At 54.1% G+C, this 15074-nt stretch overlaps 1 protein-coding gene across 1 annotated transcript in view; it reads right to left on the reverse strand.

Moving 5' to 3' along the window:
* The window catches only part of PIAS4 (protein inhibitor of activated STAT 4), a 17437-nt gene extending 7955 nt beyond the window's left edge, over positions 1 to 9482 (reverse strand). The window contains exons 1-6 of the mRNA XM_006754058.2: positions 9030 to 9482; positions 2191 to 2275; positions 1396 to 1437; positions 945 to 1035; positions 716 to 844; positions 501 to 606 (exon numbers count right to left, since the gene is read on the reverse strand). Of these exons, the coding sequence (XP_006754121.1) occupies positions 501 to 606; positions 716 to 844; positions 945 to 1035; positions 1396 to 1437; positions 2191 to 2275; positions 9030 to 9453 (877 nt within the window). The 5' untranslated portion in view covers positions 9454 to 9482. The remainder of the gene's footprint in view (positions 1 to 500; positions 607 to 715; positions 845 to 944; positions 1036 to 1395; positions 1438 to 2190; positions 2276 to 9029) is intronic.
* Positions 9483 to 15074: the final 5592 nt, after the last annotated feature.

Here is a 15074-nt window from a genome sequence, read left to right on the forward strand (position 1 = left end):
TCATTTTTTGATTGTTAAAAGTACAAAGAAAACAGACAGTCTTACCATTTCTAATCAGACCTGGGTCATCCCCTACGCACCTTGAACCCCAACCATGAATCCAGCCTCTACTTCCCCTCTCCGTGCTCCAGGGCCCACCCACCCCATTCCCTGCACTGCAGCCATCAGGCCAGACCCGACCACCTGAGGTCTCCACGCCCCTGCAAAGTTCCATACAAGCCCCGCATGCTCAGCGCACCCAGACCCCCTGGCTCACTCGAGTCTGTGAGCATAGATCTCTAGTCCTTGCCTCTGGCCTCTGCACTGACAGTCCAACATCCTCTAGAGACCTCCCAAGTTCCCTGACCCCCAGGGTGTTGAATGGATCCTGGAAGGTCCAGGTTCCTGACAAGAGCACCCCCTGTAGACAACAAGCTCCTCACGTCCAGCAAAGGGAAGGTAAGCAGTAATAGAGCTAAAACCACACTCAGTCACCTAAGGGAAGGCACTGCAGTGCTCACCCAGTGCCTTGCACAGTTCCGGATGCTTGACCCCGATGGTTTTCAACCTCTGCAGCAGCTCGGAGGAGGTCAGTTGCCGCACCAAATATAAGGCCACCGAGTAACTCTGGGGATAGAGTGGGGAAGGGTGTTAGGGCCAGGCAGGGTGAGCAGAGGTGGGATAGGGGTGGCAGGGCTGATGGGGCAAGCAAGTGGGCAGCACCCACACCACTCACCTTGCCATAGTTCCCCCAGGTGACGGTGATGCGGTTGGTGGCCGAGGACAGGTACATGAGGTGAGTGAGGTTGATGGGGCGGCAGGGCCTTTTAGGCTCCACTCCGGGCTTATTCGAGGGGTAGTAGCCCTGGGAACAGGTGGAGGCTCAGCCACCGTAGATGGTCTGTGTCCCTGCCCTTCCCTCCATGCTCGCCATCCCAACAACAGATCGGGGCTGCCCTGCTCACCGGGACTGAGCAGTAGCTGTGGTTGACCTTCACAGCGATGTTGGGTGGGTACTGGTCCTCCTGTGGGCTGCTGGTGTCTGAGTAACAGATTCTGCAATGACAACGGGTACCATGGGGCTGAGGGCAGGGGAAGGGCCCTTGGGAGAGGCAAGGATGACAGACCGGGCTGCATCTGGCCTGATGGGCAGATCACAATGCTGGGCTGCACAAGGGGATCTCAGGGCCCCACGTCTGGCCTGAGTGGGGACGGACAGTGGTGTGTCCACAGCCAGGGAAAGCCACTAGGAAGAAGGGAGGAACAGGCTCCACCTCTAGCTGGGAGCCTCAGAGGGCTGTCATGAGGAAGGGGGACCTAGCTTCAATGCACTTGGGGTGGGACACAGCAGGACTGTAGCCACCCAAGGCGGAAATAGCCAAGGGTTCCCTCGGGGAGCTGGCACACCTGGCTTACCTTAGGACGACCTGCACGGCCTTGACCCCAGGCTGTAGTTCTCTGTGCCCCAAGGAAACCACAGGGAAGGAGAGGAAAGGAGAGGTCAGTGAGGTGGGAGTGCACCATGCCAACCCTTCAGTTGGGTGACCACTGGCCTCTCCTGGGCAAGCCAGGCAGCCTAACCCACTACCTCCCTTGGAAACGAAGGCCAATAGATACCACCTAGAATGTTCTCTCCTGCCATTTACTCACTGGTCACTTGGGGCAATGACTTCCCCTCTCTGGACAATGGGGGGCTGGTTTGGCTATTAAGTAGGTTGGTGGGTGCAGGCCTGGCATGTGCTGAGTGCCCCAACAAGCGGCTGCTCCAGTGGTGACTGCTGTCTCAGCTGGAGATGGAGTCTCAGAAAGCAGGGTCGGAGACCTGGGGACAGCCCAGTGTCCTTACCTGGGCGACTCTGCCCCAGGGGACACTGGCTATGTCTGGGACTGTGGTCATCATGACTGGGGGTGCTTCTGGCACCAAAAGGGTGGAGGCCAGGGATACTGCTCAATACCCTACAGTGCCCAGGATGGCCCCCCTCAGAGAATGACCTGGCCCTGATGTCAACAATGCTAAGGGGGACAGACTTTGTTAAAGGGAGACACTGGCCCACCTCTCGGAGCTGCTGATTGTGCACACAGACCCTGATTGGAGTGGGGGTGAGAATGCAGGTTCTGCATCAGATCTGGCTGAAGGCTCTCCTAGGTCACCTGAGACCACACCCACCCACCATCTAGCATGGAGGTCAGCAAAGGGTGGGGCCAGAGCACCTGGAGTTCCTTATCAGCTCCACCTGTCTGGGCGTCAATGCGAAGATGCATGGGCTCTCTTGAAGCTTCTCGTTATTCTGTGGAACTAAACACAAACATGGGGTCAGGGTCATGTCTGGTCCCTGGCAAGGGATCTCGGTCATTTCTACTGCTTGGCCCCTTTCAGGCCGGGAAGCAGGAAATGGGAGACAGAGTCCTACTAGGCAGGGATGAGGGTGCGAGGGAACCTACTCTTTCTTGGGGCCAAACCTCAGCCCCTGGTTCAGGGAATATTTGCCACTCACCCACCCCATGCCCCCCACCAAGGGTGACTCTCAGAGCAGTAGCCTTATCATCCCTGTGGAGTTCAGGTGTTTGTTCAGGAAAACTGTTAACTGCTACTCTAGGGGAGAGTAGCAGAGAACTGCTACTGGGAGGATGCAGCAGAGACAGGCACGTACCCTTGAGCCAGGCTGCTCTCTTCAGGTCTGTAAGCACCAGCAACAACTCTGTCCCCACCTCGAACGGCTGTTCTGACACATTCGGTGAGCACGTGCCCATCAGCACAGACACTCACACATACAGGAAAACGCTCACAGTCATACATTACTCAGAAAACTGTTAACCACCTGACTGCGGGCCAACGGGATCTGGTTAAGACATGCCACAGGAGGTCTCATACAAAGGAATACTATGCAACTGGGAAAACAGGTAACAAAGGATCAAGATGCTCTTTGTGTTCCAATAAGGAGTAACCTCCAAGGTGTTTGGTTACCTGAAAGTAGCAGATGCAGAGCCCTGTGTTTATCATGCTGCTACGTGTGCAACCAAACAGAGGGAGGGGGTCTGTGCAAGGGCACACTGGCTTATTTGTGCAAGAGATGTCTCTGGGGGAGGGGGTGCGAGAACTGGCCACAATCACAGCCTCCGAGGACTGCGAAAGGTAGGAGGGAGCTTTTAAAATTTATACTGCAAATCCTTTAGAACAGGAGTGGGCAGACTGTTCTATAAAGAGCTGGAGTATAAATATTTTTGGCTTTTTTGGGCCACAAGGTCTCTGCCTTGATGTCCTCACTCTGCCTTGTATCATGGAAGCTGCCAGAGACAGTGAGCGTTCAAATGGGTGTGGCCATGCACCAATAGAACTGGTTTAGAAAAACAGGCAGCCAGTGGGGTTGGCCCCCACCCTAATTGGCCAACCCTGTCTTAGAACCTTTTGAATTCCAAACCACAACAGGTAATCTATTTAAGCAAATGTGATTCAAACTTAAAACCAGCTCCAGCTTAGAAGCCAGACTGGCTGAGTTTGTACTCCAGATCTGTGAGGGGCCGTGTACTCCTATCCTGGTCCAAGTCTAGGTGCCCTCCATGCGTAGGATCCACTTCTCGGAGTGCACAGCCAAGTCTGTAGCTGGTGTGGTGTAAGAGGTGGCTGCTGCCATGGCCACACTACTGCCCATTCATGCTTGTGTGTTGAGGGCCCTGCTGGTCCCTTCAGAGTCCTGGTTGGGGTCCTGAGGAGGGTCACCTAATTGGTTATGGGGACACTGGCAGGCTGCCTGCAGACACCTCAGTCAGGCCTGCCCAAAGAGCCCAGGGGCATTTGTGGGGGAAGGTGAGGCTTCACATTATCTGAGCTGTCAAGACTGGGTGGGAGGTCAAAGATACCACCCCACTTCACACTGACCCCCAGGGAGAAGGGAAAGGGACCCCAGCAGGCTTCTTGGGAGCCACACACTCCTGGCCAGGGGGCTCTGCCAGCAGTAACAGTGTAAGAAAGGTGACCAAGCCTGGCCAATGTGGCTCAGAGGTTTAACATCAACCCAGGAGCCAAGAGGTCTATAGTTCGATTCCTGTCAGGGCACATGCCCGGGTTGCGGGTTCGATCCCCAGTAGGGGTCGTGTGGGAGGCAGCCAATCAATGTTTCTCTCTATTCCTCTCCCTTCCTCTCTAAAACATTATTTAAGAAATGTGGGCAAGCTGGTGGTGGAAGGACCAGAACCCAGGGTCCCTTTCCTGGAATGGCCCCTATTTCTAGGTGAGGCTGCTGTGAGGACTCTGAATCTAATTTTCCGCTGTGTCATTGGCCTGGGGTGTCCCACTGCTCCCCCAGGAAGCCAGGTGACTGGCGGGAGGTGAGCTGCCACCTCAGCTGGGACAAGGCATACTTTACGCCACCATTAGGAGGGGGCTGGGGATTCCCCAAAGCCAGGCCTTCACCAGCTCCACCTTCAGCTGTTCAGGGCTGAGAAGTGGACATCATCCATGACTCTTGTCACATCCCCTCCCACATCAATTCCTCAGCCAGCCCTGTTGGCATTCAGTGCTCTCCTCTCCCCACCACCACTGCCTGTTCTGATCAGTACAAATACCACTTGCTGGTCTCCAGGCTCCCGGGGCTCACTGTCTGCTACATAGGGCCTCGGGGATGATCTGTCCAGCTCTGTAGCCATAATTCCACAGCAGCTACCCTGGATTCCTCCTATGCTCCCTACCTGTCAAATACATCCCCCCTTGAGGTCTTTGCATGTACCACCCCCTCTTCTAGCTAGATCATTCCTCCCTCAATGATCTCCACCTCCCTGGTATCTTCTAAATTTGTGAAAATGCACTGGGAAGAAAGTCTTCCCCAAGCACCTTTATTTAAAAACTGTACCAAAAAATAAATATAAATAAATACATACATACATACTGTCCTGGCCGGTGTTCTCAGTGGTTAGAGCATCAGCCCGTGCACTAAAGGGTTGCAGGTCTAATTTACGATCAAGTGCATGTACTTGGGTTGCAGGTTCGATCCCCAGGCCTGATCGGGGTGTGTGCCTGAGGCAACCAATCAATGTGTCTCTCACATTCAAGTCTCTCTTTCTCTCCCCCACCCCGCTCCATTTCACTGTCTCTAAAAATCAATGGAAAAAATGTCCTCGGCTGAAGATTAATAAAACAAACCTACACCACCACCCTTGCAATTCTGGCACTCCCCACCTCCTTCCCTGCTTCATTTTTCTCCAAAACCTTTACCTCCTAAGAATCAGCACAATGGTCAGGTGTCTTTGGGTCATCGTGGGCACCAACTGAACCAGAAAGTACTTCAGTTGTCATCCACGCTGCTGGACACTGGGTAGTTGTGGATATACGCCCGCTCAGCCCCTGCTTACAACCACATGCCTCTGCACCTCCCAGGGACTAAAGGCGGGAACCGCTTGCTCTGAGTCCTCCAGGGAATGGGAATTCTGGGAACCAGCCCCTGGGCTAAATCTGAGATACTGACCAACAAAGAGGGCCCACATATCCATCTCCACCCCAGGCTGCCAGGCAGCCTCGAACACTGCACCAGCAAAGAATATTTAAGGACCTGAGCAGATGCTCACAATATACTGGGGTGGGGTGGGAGGAGGATGACAAAACAACAGTCAGGGTACAGCCACATCTTCATAGGATTGCACCATGGAGAAAAGAAGGCAGCAAGCCCACTCGGCCAGTAGGGATGCTCCAGGGAGCACAGCCACAGCTGGTTTCTCTACTACCACCCCATGTTTTCTACGATGAACACATAATTTTACTAAGTTTAAATGAAAAGAAAAGGAGGATTTGAAGAAGTCCATTGATGGGACTGGTCTTCCATCTCACAAGCCTGTCTGCTGGCAGCCTGGGACCTGGGATACCATAGGACTGTCTAGGCTCCCACATCACGGAATGGAGCTAAGTATGTACCACACTGGCTATGCGACGGCAGGCCGGCCACTGCACCTCAGAGATCATACCTGCCTCAGAAAGAACTCAAGAAAACAAGACCTGGAAAAGTTCATGGGACCTTCAGCAACTCCAAACCCGTTGGGACAATCACCACGCTTCCCCTTGGCCCACCCGTCTCATGTTTTTTGACCTCTTTTCTCCCTCCTTCCTCCTATGCCACACCACGCTCTGATCACAATGGACTTCATTTACAAGCTCTCTCTCACCACTGGGCCTCTGGCTGAAACACACTTTCCCACTCCCTTCTTTGTCCAGTTTATGCTACTCACCATTCAGGTCTGGACAGGAATGCTACCTCCACACAAATGCATAGTAAAGGGGCTCCTGGTACTGATAGACCCCTAAAGACCATGTATTCCACAATCAGGCCATTCCTAACCCGGCACTGTTTATAATCACCTCTAGTGCAACTTCCTGGCAAAATGTGCCAGGCCAGGGACCCCACCGCCTTCTTGTTGCTTAGGCAATGCCAGCCAAAGGGCTCATGCTGAATGAACGATGAGGCAGGCACCAGACCAACAGCTCTCAACCACCTGGGTGCTGACCACCTCTAGGGGGCAGGCGGAGAACTGGGGGCATCTGGAGCTATCAGGACAAAGGGTGACAGTGGGGGCAGGCTGAATGTCCCCACACTATGAGGAGCTGGCCACAGGATGCTGGGGAGCCTCTCAGAGCAGCACTGAGCCAGGTTGTGTTTCCTTCCTTCCGCGCGCAAGTCTCATAATGGCCTCCCTCCCCCACCCCAATCCTGACAGGGAGATCTGGGCCTTCCTTGTCAGATTCTGGCTGACACCCTAAGTGGCTGGGCTGGGGGAACCCTCAGGCTGTAAGATACCCAGTGAGCCCCAAGCTAAAGTAGCATGACCCAGGATCATTTAGAAGCAAGTGCCCCTGCCCTGGGAGCGCCTGGCTACTGGCCTATCCCGGCTGGGAAGGGAAAGACAGATGGGCCCTTCGTGTGGAGAGGAGGCCTGGGATCCAGAACCTTTATGTGGTTCAGAACAGTTGCTTCCCTGCAGGGATGCAAGCACTGATGGTGTGGGGAAGGATGAGAATCAGGAAGAGGGCTGAGTACACAGCCCCGAGCCCCTTCCTAGCAATGCTGTGTGACCTTGGGCCAGCTCCTGCCCAACCGGAGGATATCATCTGTGTCTTAAGGTCCTTCAGTTCTGAGTCTGTGGCTCTATTCTTCCCCTCCCCCGATCCCAAACACACCCTGTGTGATTTATGTCTACTATTCCAGTACGGGTTCCATCTAGAAGCCAGCTTTGTTATGGCTGACAGGTCATGCAAGGGGTAAAGGGAAGCTGGCCGAGCACAGCCTCCTAAAGTAGCTCTTGGGCAAGGCCAATGCGCCAGAATTCACATGGGGAGGTACCCAGGGTGTAAGGTGGGCGGACAACTGCTGGTTTGGGAATAGAGGGGACCAGGCTGCTCCAGGGTTAGGGCCTGTGCTCAGTGAGGCCTCTCCCTAGGAACCCGGGCAGCCACCAAGTGTTCTAAAAAAAAGGGGGGAGGGGACTCCCAGAGAAGGGGTACACCCTGGGACAGGGGCAGGCGAGTGGGTGGGAGCAGAGGCAGGGCGGGGTTGGCCTCTTTGTTCTGAGCCACCAGCAGAATAATTCCTGGTGTAGTCAGGGGAGCAGACTCTCCCGGAGATCAGGTGACCAGGGTCCCTGGGGGCACAGCATAAAGCAATGCACTATGGGGTGGGAGTGGCTGCAGGCTTGCAGTGCAGGAAGGAAGCCCATGGTCCAGGCAGGGGATGAGAACCTGCCAGCCGCCCCAAGTTCAAAGTCACCTCCAGCTTCATTCCCCGCCCAGCGCCAGGCTTGCCCTACAGCTTCCTGGTGAAAACCCGGCCTCCCCATTTTGAAGATGATTCTGGAATCTGAAAACCTTCAGGATTAGCTAGCCAGCCAGTCCTGAGGACCCCAAACCTTGCAGAGAAACCAGTGATGTGGTGGGGATGGGTGCCAGCATCTAGAGGTTGAGGGAGCAGAGAAAGGGGAAGTCGTCCTGGAGGCTCCAGCACAGACACATCAGCGCCGTGACAGGTGCTCCGGGCCCACCTGCTCCCCACCTGGGGGCTGGCAGGGAACATCTCCTCGTGTCAGAGAGAGAGCAGAGGACGGCCTCAGACCCCAAGGCCGAAATCACCAGACCTCCTCCCTCTACCTCCTGCAACCTCACCTAGAACCACAGCCCTGCTGTAAGTAAGCCCAAGGTCTGTAAAGTAAGAAGAGAAAGGCAGCTGCACCTCTCCCTCTCCCCAACCTAAGGCAGGACGGGGGGGCAGGCTAACACAGGACTGAAGCTGAAGTCTGCATGCAGAGAGGGGCCCCCTGGCTGAGCAAGAGAGGATGCTGGGTCAGCAGGATGGAAGGGAGTGAGCCAAGTAGCCAATGAAGGGACTGTGACCTCTGCCATAGCACCCAGGGACGAACTCAGCACCAGGGCCTATATCTGGCATGTAGCAGGGGCTGAGCAAAGATGTGGGGGTTCAACAGAGTGTGTGTGTGTGTGTGTGTGTGTGTGTGTGTGTGTGCAGGGGCTCCCACTCAGCTGGTGCTCAAACATACACTGTGTGAGTGAGTGAATGAATAAATGGGGGAGTGGGGGTTGAGATGTAAGAGATAATGGCGGGGTCTCTGAGAACACTCAGGGAAAATCTGAGTGTTAACAAGAGGCCCAGGACATTCCACTTGGAGTCCCGAAGGTACAGGAAGCTGAGGCTGGTCAGCCTTCCCCAGCCTGAGCTCAGACAGCAGCTGAGGCTGACACCAGGCTCACAACCACCCCCAGCCCTGGCCAACGCCTTGACTTCGATCTTATGAGGGACTCTGAGTCAGAACCACCCAGCTAGACTGTTCCAGAGTTCTAACCCTTGGAAACTGGGACTCTCAATTGTTTTAAGCTGCTGGTATTAGGGAAACATTGTTAGATGGCACTAGGTCACTAATCTAAAGACCCGAATGTGGTCCCTGTGGTTCCTATGAGGAACAAGACTTCTGCCGCACCCTGACTTGGCTGCTTCTCAGAAAATACTCCATGGCCACAGGCACCAGAACTTGGAAGGCAGGACCCCCAGAGGACGTGGACTCACCCAGTTCAGTGGGCTTCAGCAATTCATCTAGCATGTTAAAGAAGGGCAGCTTCACCAGGCGCACTTCTGGCTTGAGGGTCTTGGCAGGCAACCGTCCGAGTCCATTTAAGTACTTCCCATAGAGCACAGGGTAGTCAATGTTGGGGCCTGTGAGTGGAGTCCTGGGCACAGTGCTGGCCCGTTCGTAGGTTGAGTGCATGGTCAAGGGGTCCAGGGGCCGGTGGGGTTGGGAGACGGGTTCTGAGCTCTTCTTGGCGTAGCGTGTCTCGTAGAGCTCCTTGATCTTCTTGAACAGCTCAGGGCTACAGTCAAACTGGACCAGCTGGAGGGCCCGGGTGACAAGTTCGTGCTTAAGTCCACTCTTACTCCGGCCGACGAAACCCAGGAGCATCTGAAGATCGGAGACTCGAAAACTCATCACCATGTTCTGGGAAGAGCAACCACAGACACATGTGATCAGAGGGAGTGGCTGCCAGAGTCAGGGGCCACCAATGGGGCATGGGGGCTTCCCTGAACTGCCTGGGCCGAGTCGGGGGGATAACAAAATGAGGCCCTTGTCAGCTACCACCTGATCCCATGCTCCCTCCCCTTTCATTCTGGCTGGTGCGAGTGGGAGCCCAGGGCGGCTTTGGTATCAATCCCACTTGGCCTGGGCTTGATCCCACTTCCACTGACGCTCACCCTTCACATGCTGCCCCCTCCCAGCTCAGCCCTGCTGCCCTCCTCCTCCTCCATTCCTCAGCATTGCCAACACAGCACAAGCTCTTCTGACTGCCCCCACCCCCGCCTTCTATTTTAGGTTCTCTTTTCACATCTTCAGGCCTAAAAGCATCCCAGGGCAGGAACTGGGAATCCTGTTTTTCCACAAACAGCCTCAGCCACTCCCAAAACAGAGCACACTGATGGCCTTTCTGACCCTCAGTCTCTTCATTGGGATGTCAGAAGGGCCTGATGAGGTAACTCATGTAAAGCAGAATAAATGTGCAACCAATGTCAGCCACAGATATGTTTTCCCTTTGGTCTAGACCAGTGATGGCGAACCTATGACACGCATGTCAAAGGTGACACGCGAACTCGTGTTTTTGGTTTTTTCTTTGTTAAATGGCATTTAAATATATAAAATACATATCAAAAATATAAGTCTTTGTTGTACTATGGCACCAGAGTTAAGTTAGGGTTTTTCAAAATGCTGATACTCTGAGCTCAAAAGGTTCGCCATCACTGGTCTAGACTCTAGAATAGTGGTTCTCAACCTGTGGGTCATGACTCCTTTGGGGATCGAACAACCCTTTCACAGGGGTGGCCTAAGGCCATCCGAAAACACATATATAATTACATATTGCTTTTGTGATTAATCACTATGCTTTAATTATGTTCCATCTGTAACAATGAAAATACACCCTGCATATCAAATATTTACATGATGAGTCATAACAGTAGCAAAATTAGTTATGAAGTAGCAACGAAAATAATTTTATGGTTGGGGGTCACCACAACATAAGGAGCTGTGTTAAAGGGTCGCGGCATGAGGAAGGTTGAGAACCACTGCTCTAGAGGATGATAGCCACAACTTAATACTAATCACCTGCTGGGAACTGAGCTGGACATGTCATTATATACTTAACTTTGACTCTTAAAACATCCCCCAGGTTGGTGTGAGCTCCACATTACAGCCAACATTCAAACCCAGGCCCGACTGATGCCAGGAATTGTTCATCTCTACTACACTGTCCCCAGCACTGACCTACAGCTGAGCACTTTAGCTGATCATTCCAGCAGGCTTTTTCCATCTGGGCAATGTGGACAAGTGAGCTGGATTGTCCTCTCTAGGGGCTGTCCTGGACATTGTGGGGTGTTAAGCAGCATCCCTGCCCACACCCACTTGATGTTAGGAGCACCTCCAAATCCCAATCATGATAATCACAATGTCCCCCAGACATCTTCCAATATCCCCTGGGGGCAGGATCAGCCCCAATTAAGAACCAAACCCTAGCCCAGTGATGGTGAACCTTTTGAGCTCAGAGTATCAGCATTTTGAAAAACCCTAACTTAACTCTGGTGCTGTGTCACATATAGAAATCTTTTGATATCTGCAACCATAGTACAACATGGACTTATATTTTTGATATTTATTTTATATATTTAAATGCCATTTAACAAAGAAAAATCAACCAAAAAAATGAGTTTGCGTGTCACCTCTGACACGTGTGTCATAGGTCCACCATCACTGCCCTAGCCGGTTTGGCTCAGTGGATAGAGCATCAGCCTGTGGACCAAAGGGTCCCAGGTTCGATTCTGGTCGAGCCTCGGTTGCAGGCTCCTCCCCCTCCCATGTCCTGGGGCCCTGGTCAGGGTGCATGCAGGAGACAACCAATCAATGTGTTTCTCTCACATTAATGTTTCTGTCTTTCCCTCTCTCTTCCACTCTCTCTAAAAATGAATGGAAAAATATCCTGGGCTGAGGATTTAAAAAAAAAAAAAGAACCATGGGTCTGAGAAGAAGGCTCTGGGAATCCAGCAGCTGGAGAGGCTGTTAACTGAACTGTGGCAAAGTGATGAGGTCTGGCAGGGTCCCTCCAACCAAATCAAACCAAACACAAGAGCTCATTGATCCCAATGTTTTCTTTGGGGTTGCCTGAAGATACATTCCCTCTGTGAGACTCTGGGACACCAAGGGGAATGAGAGTTCCCCAATATGCTTCATAAGCAAAGTGTCCCAAGAGGATGGGCCGGCAGAGTTTCAGATCACCCATGGTGAGCCCTGACGCTGGCCTGAATGAAATGTGGTGGGGAAAAGACACTTCCAGGGGGAACAGAAAAAAACACACACACAGTACAAGTGACAAGAGTGGATATGGAAAGCTGGCGAGCATGGGGCAGGATAGCACCCAAAGAAACCAATAAATCGCTTAAACTAAACCCGAGAAAGTGTTATTGTTGGAGGTTGGTGGGAACCCTGCCAGGGTTTATGTAGCAGCCTCAATCCAGGAGACATGGATGTTTCCCGTTTCCTGGCTATTTAAGGGTGAGACATGGAGTCTGACTCGGGAGCCCTGCGTTCAAAACCAGATTCTGCACGAGGTTCCCAGATGACCCTGGGTCTGCTATCAGGTTTCTCTGCACTCTGGGCTCCTCATTTGTCAGCGCAAGAGCTAAGATTCCTTCTATCGGTACAACACCAGGCTCACGCTGATAACAGAGGGGGCTGTCCAGTCCTGCCTGCAAAACCTCAAGGGGGAGCGCTTTTCTGCTGAAGGGTCTTCCTCCTACTCCTGCACTATAGCTGTGGAGTGGAGGGTCTATCATGTGCCAACTACTACAGGGGAGTTCTCAGCCACTCATTTCACAAGGACTTGAACATTATATAGGCGAGAAAACGGAGGCTCCCAGAGGGAAGTGGTTGGCCCACGGCCTCCCTCCCTGTGTGGCAATGACAGGACTGGCATTTGGACCTTCCACTCACACCCAGCTGCCTGGGGGCCTGGAAGGACCTTCACTCCACAGCACACCCCGGCCTAAGTACCTAAGCAGTCTGCTGGTCCTCAGAGTCCAGAATGCTTTGAAACAAAGAGGCGTCACCTCTCTCAGCCTGACTTCCTACCTTGATCAGAGAAAAAAGGCTCACAGATTTGTTTCTTCAGGAAGAGGCCCAAGGCCGATGAGGGGAGAGGCGCTGCCATGTGCAAGCTGATGGCCTCCCATGGAGCCACAGGCAGGTGGGCTTGGCCTTTCTGAGTCCAACCACAACACAGCTCCTGACGCCATCCTACCCCTGGAAGCCCCCTCCCTGCCCCAAGGCATAGCCTCTTCCACCCGGTTAGACATCTGGAGCTCTGGCACCAGCATCCGGGGACACACCCCTCAAGCTGCCACTCTGATTTCTAAGTAGCTGCCACCAGGGAGGAGCCTGCCCTTGACACTGGGGGGGGTAGGGGGTGGGAGGAAGGGTTGGGACAGGGGCACAAGCATACAGGAGGAAGCCCCAAGGGCTTGACAGATCACCTCCTGCTGAGGCTTCATCCTGCCCTTGCCGGCCCCTCAGATCTGTGTTTATAAACAGCACCAGGCCACAAGGGCTTCCAGAGTTGCAGCTAGCTGTGTGGAGAAACATCAGCCTCCACAGAGTAACTGAGCTTAACTTAACCCCTTTCCAGGTATTGAGCATGGGAGGAAAGTTAAAGCCCCTTTCTCCAGGAAATAGGAGATGGGTACAAACTGCTACAAGGTATCCCAGGGAGTTCACAGGCCGACTCCGCCTCCCCAATTACAGGGAAAGCACGTCACAATCACCGCAAGAGACTGAAGGGGAAAGAAAGCTCCCTAGGATGAGCAAGTCGTGCTGCAGACTCAAGCCCCCCTGAACGGAGGCTAGTGTTTTAGAGAACTTGAAAGAAGGGTCCACTTAATTTAACTGGGTTGGGGGGGGGGGGGGGCCCAGCCACCGGAGGGTCAAGTAGAGTTCATTGGATCATATTTCAAGGCTCTGGTTGGAATAAAAAAGACTTCAGACCCTACCCTCTGTCTGGGAGGGTGGGGGCCCAGAGTCACACTAATGGTCCCTCCAGGAGATTAAATTTCAGGGCTCCAGGGACATCAGGCCTGCAGGCTGCCACCTTGGGCTTGCAGAGTTCAGACCTCTCTACTTCTCTAGAACAAGTTTCAATTTCTCCAAACCCTAGAGAAGTGCAGAAGTGTGTGTGGTGTAGGTCTGGGGGAAGGGAGGGTAATACCCTATAATCACAGAACCTAGAGGGCTGCATTTCAGATCCCAGGGGGAAGTGCAGGGAGATGTAAGGGGAGCGGAGAGTGAGAGACAACATTTACAGGTCAAGACGTTGGGGAGGGGAGACCAGCAGGGGGCAAGAGGCAGTGCTTCAGTCCAGTGAAGAACGTTCCTTAACTTCTCGGGGAAGAAGGGGAGAATCATAATCTAGTTGAGGCAAGGGTTCTGGAGCCTGACCTCGGAGAGGCACCTGGGAAAGGTGTATCCCTGGGGTGGGGAGGCTCCCAGCTTAGTCCTAGGAGTATTCACAGGGGTCCCAAGCTAGGAGGGGATGGTATCTACGGGATGTGGAATCTGGACCCCAAACTAGAGCACGGGGAGGGAGGAGAGGCACCGGGGAGCTGTCCTAAAGAAGCCTATCCTGAAACCAACCAGGACCTCCAAGGACAACGTCACAGACCAGCAGAAAGAGGAGGGGAGTTCAGGAACCAGAGCTGGGTGCATAAAGGAGTCTAAAGCGCTGGTTCTGGGACTGTGTGGGGAGAGTGCTATGATCTGAGGAGGCTCACTGGGGAGTGGAATATAGGGAAGCATCGGGAAGCATCCAAGATTAGGGCCTGATGCCGCGTGTGTGAGGGTTAGAGACCCCAGGAGCAGAGTCCAAAGCCTCACAGATGCTGTCCGAAGGGGAAACAGGGAGGAAAGAGGGAGAGCCCGGTGCCCCAAACGGAGAGATGGTAGATAGGAAGGCTCCGAGCCAAGTTCGGGGGGTCAGGACGCCACCCCAGGGGGGCAGAACACCGCATCCACTTGGGGGTGAGAGGGAGGGCATCCAGGGGGGCGGGGCTCTGGGATCCGCTCGAGGGCCCAATAGGGCCCCAAACTCCACCGTGGGGCACAGACCCCAAGAGGACGGGCTGTGTCTGGGGGCAGTTGAGGATCCTGGGTCCTCACCCCGAGGGTGGGAGCGGTGGTAGAAGGGTCAGGGGGCCCTTCTGGGCAGGGAGTCGCCAACCTCAGCCTGCACGGTTGGACCGAGAAGCTGGGACCCAGAGGCCGGCCCCCCGTGCCCCGAGAAGCAGGGAGGCGAAGACACTCTCCTAGGCCGAAGAGCACGGAGCCCGGCTCGGGGCGAGGAGCGGACCAGCAGCCCAGCCCCTCATGCTGTCCGGGGGCACTGTGTCTCCAGCTGGGAGGCGCGGCCCGCTGCCCGAGTTTAGAGAGACGTGGGCCCTAAGCGCTCAGGCCGAAGCGGGGAGGACCCTGCCTCAAGCCCAGGGCCGATTCCCCGCGCGAGGACTAGGGTGAGGTTTGGGGGCCCC

Source organism: Myotis davidii, unplaced genomic scaffold (genome assembly GCF_000327345.1).
Source record: "Myotis davidii unplaced genomic scaffold, ASM32734v1 scaffold551, whole genome shotgun sequence".
In the NCBI taxonomy this organism is placed as follows: Eukaryota; Metazoa; Chordata; class Mammalia; order Chiroptera; family Vespertilionidae; genus Myotis; species Myotis davidii.